Source organism: Arvicanthis niloticus, chromosome 15, assembly GCF_011762505.2.
Source record: "Arvicanthis niloticus isolate mArvNil1 chromosome 15, mArvNil1.pat.X, whole genome shotgun sequence".
Lineage (NCBI taxonomy): Eukaryota > Metazoa > Chordata > Mammalia > Rodentia > Muridae > Arvicanthis > Arvicanthis niloticus.
The window spans coordinates 10266192-10278495 of NC_047672.1; the positions used below are offsets into that span (position 1 = coordinate 10266192).

The 12304-nt window shown below is 45.9% G+C and overlaps 1 protein-coding gene across 2 annotated transcripts in view; it reads right to left on the reverse strand.

Moving 5' to 3' along the window:
• Window positions 1–12304, reverse strand: part of Chn2 (chimerin 2) — a 267201-nt gene that overhangs the window by 195099 nt on the left and 59798 nt on the right. The window contains exon 1 of one of the 2 annotated variants that reach the window (XM_076913323.1): window positions 1394–1451. The exons of the other annotated variant lie outside the window; for it this stretch is intronic. Coding sequence (XP_076769438.1) covers window positions 1394–1436 — 43 coding nt within the window. The 5' untranslated portion in view covers window positions 1437–1451. Of the gene's footprint in view, window positions 1–1393; window positions 1452–12304 lie in introns of those variants that run through there. 2 annotated transcript variants of the gene reach the window in all.

Sequence of the window (12304 nt, forward strand, 5' to 3'; positions counted from 1 at the left end):
CTCCTGAAGGGGCCATCCTCCTTATCAAACAGGTGGCAGGCAGCCTCGTGGTCCAGCTAATCCTTCTAATTACAGAGGACTTGGCTGGCAGCCAAGGGTGGGTGAGGGGCAGTTTTAACTCCTTATGGTGCTGGCAGGACAGCAGGACAGAAGGACACCTGCTAACCAGGTGGCAGCTCAGGCAGGATTTCCAACCCAAAAGAGAGCCATTGTCCTCAACCAGATAAAAAAGGAAAGAAAGAAAAAAAATAAAAAATTAAAAAAAAAAAAAAAGCCATCCTAGAAGATAACCAACAGGGACTGGCCAACCCTGCAGTAGCAAAAGGACTATGGGCTTGGGGTACCCAGAGTTCTAGCACATCAGGGACATCAGATTTCAGCAAGGTACCTTCTTATCTCTTGATGATGTGGTCCAAACACCAAATGGCATCTGATTGTACCTATCCTTCAAACTTTGGCTCAGATCAAGGTTTGCTAGACACGTAGTTTTGTAAAAGTTTTGCTGGAACACAACCTGCCTTTTCTCTACCAGGGCAGAGCTGAGTACACTCATCAGAAGTCCTTTCCTCCTTTATTATATGCATTATCTGTCTTTTACATAGGACTTGGCCAACCCTGCCTTAGCAAATGCCCAGGCTGCACTTTCGACCAATGATAAGCAGGTACCACAGTGGGACCCAGACTCAAGTACTTAGTAAAGCCACCCAGGAGATTTCAGTGTGCAGCTGAGGGTACCAGTCCCTGCTCCAGCTTGATGCTGTAACTCAGAAGTGCTAAGCAAGTCACCCCTAAGTTTCCCTTTCCACTGACCATGACTCTCAGACAGCACAGTGCAGTGTGAGCTTTGGGGAAAGGGAGGCCGGGTCAACAATCCCCATTCTGCTATACGAGCTACATGCCAATAATCCATGTAAGCCTGCTTTGTCTCAGTTTCTCATCCTGAAAATGAAAATAAAAACATCCAGTATCTAGGACTGTTAAGAAAATGAAAGATCAGGATCTACGGTGAGTGGCAATATTATACATAATCCCTGCACAACAACCCTCAAAAGCTGGTAGGAGAATCAGGATGGAGGGGATGGGGGAGGGGCCGACATACTGCAGCATAGCGCAGCCCAGGGGCATAGGAAAAACTCTCAGAGCCTCCACAGGACCATCTGACCGGAGACACTGGTGTGGAAGGCTGAGCATCGCTCCCATAGGCTGCTGGGAAAGTTCTGGGTAGTATGGTCATCTAAACAGCCAACCTGGGTTGACAGGCTCCTGGTTCAAGCGAGTTTGAGCAACCCTCGTGGCTGAGTCCCGCCCACTTCTTGCATCGGCTAGTATTCTTGAATTTGGACCCTGGCTTGGATTCTGCTGGCAATACTGGAAGCTTCTGGCGAGTACTCACGGAACAAATGTGCGCCACACCCCGAGTCCTGCAGTTTGGTCATACCCTGAGGCACATCTGGAAACCCCGAGGCACATCTGGAAGCACCTGACCTTGTCCTACAGAATTCCACTTCTTGCCCACCTTGCTCCTCCTCTGTGCCACTATGAATTTGACATCAGTCTGCCTGTGCTCTGGCAACACAAGGAGGGGCATGTGGTGCTATTGCACAACATCTCCCTTGGGAAAACCATTTGATGCCCAGAGATGCGTCAGCAGCAGCACCATCAGCTCATCCATTCAATTAATAAGTGAAGGCTGTGCTGCAAAATCCACGGGGCTCCTCACTCAGTGCTCAGCTCCTGGCCAGGACCCGGTGGGGAGGACAGTCCCTGCCTCACACAGCCACAGGCCTAGCGAGGTCTTATTCAGTAACCTTTCCTGTCTAGTGAAGAGATGAGAGGATGTAGCAGGCTGGTTTCCTGCTGCTGCTACATTATCTTCAATAACCATGGTGACTGGGGAGGAGCTAATGTGGAAGGAGCTAATGTGGGAGGAGCTAATGTGGGAGGAGCTAATGTGGGAGGAGCGAGGAAAAGGAAAAGGAGGAGCTAGGAGGAGGGAGGAGAGATGTAGCAGCCATGGAGAACTACGAATGCACCAAGAATAGTCCTGGGTAACAATTCATACCTAGGTTAGTTAATTGGGTTAACAATTCTAATTGTGTGGGTATCTTGTTAATTGAGCATTTCCAAATATATAAACATTGGATAATCTTTAAGCATAAGAGTCTTCATTCTACCGGGTACCGCGGGCATGGCGGGTATTCTGGCGTTTACCCAAGCTTTGTGGAGACAGCGTGGGAGATGGCTCTGCCAATCTCCCACGCTGGTGTCTCGTGGGTACTAGGGCCAGTGTTTCTGGCTGGCCGAAGCCGTGGTATCACAGGTCTAGTTGTGGCACATGTGGCCTCTGGCCGCTTCCAACTGTGGTGTGCTTGCTTGCCTTCTGGCCTTGAACATGGCGGCCTTAGATAGTCGGCCTGTGCAGCGGCATTTTTTAAAATATTAACATCAACAAGCAGACGCTTAGAAAAATGAACACAACTCTTATGCAGTCCAGAAGAGTCTGGGGACCCAAGAAACCCAGGGAATGATAAGCCCCCAGCCTTCCTCAGCTGAGCCAGAAGCAGGGCTCTGCACACAGGTAGGCACCCAAGTACATGAAGATTTCAGTCTCGTTCTAGAAGGCTCAGTGCCATCCTACACTTATGGAAGGAATGTTGACACCATCCCAACTCCATCCCCACCCCACAGACCCTAAGGCTATCATCATACAGTGATCAGAAATAGCTAAAGGTCAAGACACAATAGAGGAACAGCATTCAGTACACATTCAGTTGTAACTATGCCACCTTGTAACTCTAGATAGCATGGTGACAGCAATGGCTTGCATTCCTTGGAGGCTTACAGAGATGGGATGACCATTTACATCAATTTCTTATTTAATCTTAGCACCATCCCGTGACAACCTGGAAGATGGGACACTAGCACAGCTGCATGCCATGTGTCTTGGTCACTGTTCCACTGCTATGAACAGACACCATGAACAAGGCAACTCTTATAAAAGAAAATATTTAATTGGGTTTTTTACAGTTTCATAGGGCTAGTCCATGATCATCATGTCTAGATAGGCATGGGGCTGGAGCAGTAGCTGAGAGTTTTACGTCTTGATCTGCAGGCAGTAGGCTAAGGGAAAGAGACAATGAATGGGCATGTGTGAACTTGTGAGCTATAGAAACCTCAAAACCCACCCCTAGCTACATACTGCCTTCAACATGACCACATCTCCTAATCCTTCCCAAAAGAGTCCCACTCCCTGGTAACTAAGCATGCCAAGAGATGAGTTTATGGGAGTCATTCTTGGTCACCACACCATGTAAGTAGATTTGAACTCAGGGCTCGCTACATTTCACTGTCTCCCACTTTGTCTCCCAAACTTATCTGCTCATTACATGCTCCTGGATGCAGATGGAGAACCTACCCTCCACGCCCAGCAGAAGCTCCTCCAGCGAACTTGAGAAGGTTCTATTCCACCTGATGTCTCTCCTCATGAATGACTTCCTATATACATATTTTTTTAATACCCTTCAGCAACTCTGGATAAATGTCCCCTCCTTCTCAGAGGTGCCAGAAGAAAACTCCTAAAGGCTCACACTTTATCTCCCCACTGTGAGCATCTATTCTTGGCAGAATATTTTCTTTTTCAGATCAATGGTAATGATTTACTCATCAAAGCAGCAGCCACTTAGTCTCCCCAAATCCTGATGATAAAACATCGTATCTTTGATCTTGTCTACAAAGGAAAGCATCTGATTCTGTCATCTGCAGTCAAAGCATTGTATCTCCCCTCAACCCTCTCTCTGCACTGCACTGGGGGAGTTACCACAGCGATGAGGACAGGGACTCTAGACAGCCTGCTTTTAGTCAGTGCTGTCTGTGGTGGTCAGGAACCACCTGATGCAGCGTGACGCCCACCCTCCTGCTATGGAAACCAAGCATGATAATAGCGCCTCCTTCAGAAGGCTGGGGCAGGAAGGGAGATAGTAGATCCAACCAGTTAGCTCAATGCTAGTCAAGACACATTACTCGGAACTTTGATTTCTCTGTGATTGTGAGGTTGTTCTGTTTTAAATAAACTTTCACTGATTTTTTTTTTCAAATAAAGCCAAGAATGGTGGCCCATATTTGTAATCCCAAGTACTTGGTATGCTGAGGCAGAAAGACATGAGTCTGAAGCCAGATCCTGTCTCAAAACCCAACAACAAATAAAGGAAAATAAAAATACTATCCCTACTTCCAGCCCAATACAGCCGTGAGCTGTTACAGACATAGTACTAAATTGTTCTTTTCACTTGCACCAAAAATAAGGTGCAGTACGTACATGGCATTTCTCCAAGTTGTGACCATACACCCTGGGATCTTGCCTGCTGGCACATCGTCTCTGCTTTACGCCCCTGCCCCCACTACCTCACTATTCCACACTGATAATGGTCCAATTCTGCCCTCTGTAAAATTTCATGGCTAGAAATGAACCCAGAGTCATTGGAACAGGCGGGGGTGGGGGGTGGGGGGGTTGTTCTAGTTCTGGAGGGGCCAGAGCGTCCATGTGAGTCATTTTCCCAAAGGACAGACAGTGAAGCTGAATTTCTTCTGAGCCACATTAAAAGCCACGTTTCTGCACTAGAACACCCAAACATGGTTTGTTTTCTGTTTTGCTTTGTGAACCACTTTTCTTTGATCTGTGTGTTAGCCGCAGACTGACTGGCTGTACCCACGGTCTTTCTCTCCAGCGGGCAAAGCCAGATGCTGAGCAGAGTCCATAACCTTTACGACCCATTTGCTCTCCATTCATGATCATGCTGTCTCAGCTCAGCCACTGTCTTGGTCGGTGTGGGGGTTGGGAGTGGGGTTCCGGTGCACTGAGATGGTTCTGCACCCAGCAACTAGCAGATGAGCTGGTGAAGAGCTGTGTTGGTTGGCCGGATAACCCACCCCTCTGCTTCTCTTGAGCCCCACAAGCAGGGAACCCACAGAGAGCTTACAGCAGCTATTTCTCCATTATCAAGCACCATGTAATTGGAAAGAGGAAATGCATGTGCTGTCTTGGCTATGTGGATCGCTTACATGTTGAGGCCTCATGTTGAAATTGTGGAAAGGAGACTGTCTCACGGCCCGGATTATCTTGTTTTCTGGTCCATGCACAGGGCTTACTTAGCCCAACTGCCCAACAGGGCCTTTAACATCTATTTGGTGTTTGGGGTATATTGGGAAGTCAGCCACACTATGCACATGTCAAGAGCCATAAAATTCTGTGCTCAGCTCGCTATACCCACTTTTGGCGAGTGCAGAAATGTCACAGTATATAAGAAAGCTGCATGTTACAACCAGAGACAGGCAACTATGTGGTGGAGGGGAGGAGGTGGCACCCTGGGAAGGGAAGTGGTTCTCAGCATGGCCTGGGGAACTGGGACTCCCTGCAGTCACACAGGAGGTGTGAGAAATCACAACTACATTTTCCTAATACTGGGACAGTGTTTGGCTTGGTCATTCTCCTTCCCTCTCTGCAGACACAATGGGGTTTTGCAATCCATTAGATACAGAAGCAGCTATGAGATCCTACCATCTCCCACTAAAGCAGACTCCAGGGAGACACAAAAGGAAAGAAAGCTGTGCTAAGCTTTCATTTATGATTTTATAATGTATTTTTATAATAAGACTAATTTATGTTAACATAAAATCACCATATTGTCTGAAATGAACTATTAGTCTGTTCATACTTCTCAGGTTGAAGTTATAATATGGTAAGTGTTAAACAATCTGACCTACATCTGGGAACCTATAATTGTTGTATAGATAGATAGATAGATAGATAGATAGATAGATAGATAGATAGATAGAACGAACCAGAGGCCCCACCGTGTGGTAAATACTGACCTGGAAGAATCTGGTATTTTTCCTGTCGCCAACAGGAAACATCCTTCTCTAGCCAGCAGCAGAGTGTCTGTCCATCTGCCCCTGGCTCACCACTGCCTTGGGCCTGGGTGCAGGCTCTCCTCTCTCCATCCTGCTGGCCTACTTCACCACAGATCCTTACCACTGAACTGTCTTTATTCTGCTGGTTACTTTGATCTTAGAGGTTCACAGTTGTTTATTTTTCCTGGCAAGGCAGAGGATGCCATTCCTCAGCCCCTCAGCTGTCAATCACCCACCATCCAGATGCAAACGAGTAGCCCAGCTGGCCCATCAATCAAGCAAAGGCTTCTGTGAGTTGATAACCAGAAGGAGGAGGACCACGGAGTTGGAAGCAGTCCTAAGCCTGGGCTCCTGAGACTGAGGAGTCCCATGAATCACTGAAGCAGGACTTGAGCTGCCAGACCATCAATCAGTGGATGTCAGGTTACAGATTAAGTGTCCCCTTCTGTGTGTGAAAAATACCACACTGACACCAAGCAAGAGCAAAGCCCCAGGTTCTACGGGATTTCAGCACCACTTGTAGCAACACAAAGCTAGATTTCCCACTCCTGTCTCTGCACCCACAATGAAACAGCCACCTGCACCCAAGCATCTGCACCAAGTGCCTCCTAGACACCTGTGGGAAGGGCTGCAGGGAGAACTGTGAAGCCCTGTATAACGGCCCCTCCCTGCCCTCCAGGAACCCCTGAGCAGCAAAGTGCAGACTACTCCCAGGCTTTTTCGGCTTTAACTTCTTTTTCTGCTCGGCTACTTTGTTGGAGGCAGTGGGATGATAAAGGGAGATGAACCAGAGGACGCAGAGAAACAGAATCCTGCGTAATGCATGATGTCTGAGCTGTAAGACTTGACTCTGCAAAAGCTATCACTTCGCTCCTTTAGAAAAGTGATTGCTTAACCTCAGATCTAATCGTAGACTTAGAGAAAGAACCTGCTTTCCTGACAGACTGAGAAGTCCCACATCCACCTGGGTATGTGTGTATTCCCAGGCAGGGTTCACCCAAAGAGGCCCATAGGAGATGATGGCAAAGACATACCCAACCCTGGAGCTTTGGAGAGATGGAAAAGGCTCTGGGATGTTTGAATGGCAATGTATCTCCTTGTCTTTAGAGCCTCCATAGGGCTCTGGGTTAAAAAGCTGCCCTGAAAACTCAGGGAGCCACCACTGAACTGTTTACCAAAATCAGGGACAAACACGTTGCTAGATGCTGACAGTGTCCTGTGTCTGCAACCCGTCTACTTGCTGTGGGAGTCAGGCAGACATCACTATAACCAGCATAAAGATACGCTGGACACAAAGACTCGGAAGAAGGTGATCTGGGAAACTGTGTGCGAAGCATTTTCTGAAGGCATTCTGCATGCCCATAGCTCCTGTTCCCTGCCTCAAGCCTCTGCCACCACCACTTCAAGTGGGACCATTTTTGTTCTGTTAGGAAAAGTTTTGAAATCCTGGCAATTCGCTCATTTTATGCTTCACCTAACTTTTACACAGACCATCAAGATCATTAGTTCCAAATATATGCACCAGGAACTCAAAAATCCCATTAACTAATTAGTTAGGCAATTATCTGCTTATAAAATATTAGATGAGGTTTATATACATGTATGCACATCAAAAAGCATCTCTGTTGGGTACAACTGGTAACTTTTCTTGCAGCCACAGACCCTGCTGCCCCTGCCCAACAACTCTGCCCCTGTCCTGTCTCACTCCAGAACCCTTACTTTCTTACCCAAGAGAGCAGCTGCAGGTGCACATTACTCCAGGGTGTGCCCCTTCCTTTGGAAGGCAGTTTATGGGAAAGTACATGGATCTTTCTGGAAGGGCATACTAGCTTCAGAATCTGATTTTCACCTATGTGAACGGAAGCAGCAATCACACAGCCCAGCCAGCAATGCGCTCTTGAGGATTATTACATGAAGCAATGCCTGAAACACACTCAGCTCCATCTGGCGCAGGACACACGGTCAGCCAACGGTAGCTAATTGTATTATCAGGAACCTCACATGATTCAGAATAGGAAGAGAACAAGAAGCAATGGACCACAGGGGCTTTTTCTTGATCCCTCTGTCTTCTACTTAAGTTGGTCTTACAGGGGACAAAGGACTTAGATTGGTTTCTCTGATTCCTAGGAGAAACCTATGGAGGAGGTGAGAAAGGCGGTGCTATCCCATCTATAAAAGGAGGAGGGAGATGAGGAAGCTAGTAAGATGGCCCAGCGTAGGGCTAAGGGCCATCAGGGAAGAAATGGAACTCAGCCAGAATGTGTGTCATTCTCAGTCCCTGGGAGGGGACAGTTTTCTTTAGTTGACATGCTCAATATGTATATACATATACATACATATACATTCCTGCCTCATCTTAGGAACTGGTCTTTAAAAGAATTGAAGACTAGAATTAAAGGATGCAATAAGAAATGTATCCCCAACTAACAGCTGGGGTCCACATCTGAGTGCATCATGATGTTTCCTGGATAGCGCAAGTACTAATCCAGGCCCTCCTCTTGCCCTGGAGCAGTATGTGCTGCTTCAGGGCCTGAGGTTCCTGCCAATAGCTGCAGGGAACAGTGTGCCACGGGCGTGCAAGGACTTGGCTCCCAACTGTCCAGCTGTTGTTGCCTTCTGTGGCCCAAGCCCCACTTTAGCAGTGAAGATTACAGGCTGTCAACTGTCAACTCTCCAAGGCAGATCCACTCCCTGTGGCATTCTACATCTGGAAAAACCTTCCCTGGGAATCGGCACAGAAGTATCTCTACATTCTCACCTCTATTAATAGTTTCAAAGCTACTTAGAGAATATTATCTCCCAAACACAAAGACATGGAAACAGAAGTGTTAAAGTAAAAACTGAAAATGGCAAATATCTTACCAACAATCTATTTCCCCCTCTATTACCTAAAATGGATGACCGTTTGAGTAAGACATATACATTAAATACAGGTACCTGCTACCCAATCCTTAGTGTCAGAGCATGAACTAAGCAAAGAAAATAAGGATGTTCAAATGGATTTCTGTCTTGTAACATGCATAGAAAATATACAATGGATACAGGGAAGAGAAGAACTCAATACAAAATAACCTTTTTTATAGAAAAAAAATTCTTCCATGGTGGGAGGGGGATCTAAGTGGGGACTACAAAATCTGATTACTGTTATCAGCAAAAAGTGAATTTGGCTGTCCTGTTTTAAGCAGAGTCATCCAAATCAGGCACCAGCCAAAACATGGCTCCAGTGAGTCTGGCACAGGCATGGGAGCCTGTTCAATGGAACACTCTGAGGTATGAAGAATGTCCTTGAGTCTGCATAAACTATTCTCTAGTTACAACGAATAGCCAGAGTCTCAGAACACAGCTCGTGACAACCCAGCTCATGACAGCAGGGGATGTAAAAGCTACCTCTGCCCCATGCCTCTCAAGACTGCACATCTTCTATTCCCACAGGAAAGTCATTGTCTTTTTGTGTCCTTTGCTAAACTATTGGGAAAATTTGCACATGGCAACCAACTGCAGAAGTTGCTGGGAGGTCCTAGATTCTACAGGGCAACCTATAGACACTTTATCTGGAAAGAGCTCCCTCTTAGAAACTAAACAGGGATAGGCTTAGTTACTATTTGAAAGGGAGACTTAGGGCAGTGTGCCCAATGACTTGCCTGAAGTCATCAGGCAATTCATTGATATGGTAAGGGAGAGGGAGGTCCCAGTGACCCTGAAGCAGAGGGCAGAAGCAAGGAAGGAAAGCATCAACAGGAGAGATAAGATCTGACCCCCAGTGGGCCTTCCTTTAAAGATGAGTGGTCTTGAAACACAAGGTGAACTCACTCCCCCTGCTAGATGACCTAGATCAATGGTAAGTCCTTCTAACGTCCCATTTCCTAATGCATAAAATAAGGCGATGCCTGCCATGGTAAGGGGATTCCTGAGCACTAAATAATTCACCTAAAACTTGAAATTCAGCATTTTGTATACAAATGGTCAGTAAATGCTAGAGCCCATCCAATTGCCTCCACACCATCTTCTGCCCACTGAAATGAGAGTCATTAAGAGAGAAGAGCTTGAGTTTGCCCAGAAAATGTATAATTTCAAAATTTCTTGTTCTGTTGTCCCATCGATAAGCAGTGTGGTCGTTCTGTGGTTTTTATCACTTGGCTTGTTCCCATAGCAGTTAATGGATACACATCCTTCGGACACACTATGGCGAGGGTGATAAAAAGAAGGGAGCAGAAATTATGAAAGAAGAACATACTGAGTCTTCCCTTCTCTGGACCAAGGCATCTAGTGAATGCTTTGTAAGGCAGAGCAGTGTCTCAGGGAAATTCTAGTGAAGCTGCTCGGGGAATAGCTTCTGTATTCTTTATAGGACAGACATTTTGTCAGCCATTTGGACAATATGTCCAAATGCAGCGAGAAGATTCTAATCGGGTCTTCTTGAGATGAATGTTCACTAGTAAGTAGTCAACATTTTGTCATTTGAGACAGTCTTTGTGAGCAGACTGAAACTAAACCCATTTGTTTCTCTTCTGCCAAACCAAAAAGTGTTCTCTGGTCTTTGCTACTTAGTATCAGACTCCTAGCCTCCCTGAGAGTCCTGCTGAGAACCCATGCCTTTGCTGGAGGAGTCTCGCTTGCCATTCATGCCTCCTAAGCAGTTTTCAAAGCTCCCTTCCTTTGTTCGCAGCTTGCTTGGCTTCAGGGAAGTCTTGCCCTCACTGCTAGGGGCTCTTAAGGAAGGAGAAGTGAAAACAGAAGAAAGCAGAACACCAAGACTTTCCAAGGCATTGGCTTGTAAACATTGGCAAGTAAACATCTGGCACTCTCATTGGGCATCCAGTCCAAAATCAGATGAACGACCAGAGTTAGAAAGAGCATCGAGAGACCATGCACAGTCAGGAGGCAACTTGGAGGCTTGAAGCTGAGTAGAGAGTGCTTCCCGTGAAGGGAATTGGAACCATGGCCTGGACCGGGCAGCTGAAATAGTAAAGACCACAGGGAAAGGCAGTCTGCCATGTGTCCCTGACATATTCCCCTGACTCCAAATGCATTGTCACCACTGGCTTGGGTCACTTTGTCCAAAGTCTCCACACCAGCTACTTCTTCTGATCCTCCTGATTTGACTTCAGTCTGACACATATGGTTAGTTCTGATATAATGCCCCAGCAAGTAGACTGTTTTCCTGAGTAATAATAACAGGTTTCTTTTGGAAGGCCAGTTATTTACTCTTATTACTATTAAACACAACTGCTTTAAAGTATGCATGTGTGTGTATGTATGTATGTATATATGTATGTATGCATGTGTGTATGTTTGCATGTATTAGGGGGTCATGCATGTCATGGTGTACATGTGGAGGTTAGAGGACAGCCTTCAGGAGTCGTTTCTCTCCTCCACATGTGGGTCCTGGAGACTGAACGCAGGTCATCAGGCTTGGCAGCAAGTACCTTACTCACTAAGCTATCTCATCAGCCCAAAATTTAGTTGATGTTGAAACTTCAAATAATTATACTTTCATTTATAACTTTTATTAGTAGTTTTAAATTATGGTAAAATACACATAACATATATGTTACTGTTTTGGCCAGTCTTCAGTTTACAGTTCAGTGAGAAGAAACACAGTTGTATGTTGTGTGGTCACCACCACTGCCGCCTGCCACACACACACACACACCCTCCCCGACTCACCTCCTACCACACATCTCCATGGCCATTTTTATGTTGCAAAAACTGAAACCCAGTGTCTTTTTGAGTAGAAAAGCTTCCCTGCAGAAATAAAGTAGGAGAAACAACTAGGTAAAGAAAGGGGCTCAGAGGGCTCAGAGTAGAACGAAGTCCACAGAAAGAACAGTCACGTGACCCATTATCTTCCCTGACTTACATGAACAGAACTTGTCACCTGCACTGACAGCACAGTTACTTGATGAAGACAGTCAAGTTACATCTTATAGGGCCTTGGGACAGCAAAGACAGTAATAAAGTGGCTATAAACAGAACTTGTAAGTAAAATAATAAATTGGCAAGGAAATTCTGATAACATTTAACTCTCCTTAAGGTAGTATAAGTGACACTAGTCCAACAAACAGACAAGAGTTTAACGTATGAGCCACATATCGGTTATATAATGATTAACATAAAGCAAAATTAATGCATTCTTTGAAAGGTATTTTTTAAAAGACCCTATGGATTTGGCATATAAAATATTCCACATATTACTAATTCCAAATTCTTTTCACCCAAGAATATTATCAGACTAATACTGTACCATACAGAGGATGGTATCTTCTGTGCAGCTGGAGGGAAGTTTGATGGACCCCAAGCTCCGGCTTTGTGTTCTCATTACTTACATAACTTTTAACAAGTGAGATATTAGATACTATAATCAGGACAGGAGGCAGTTGGTCTGGGGCCAGTCCCC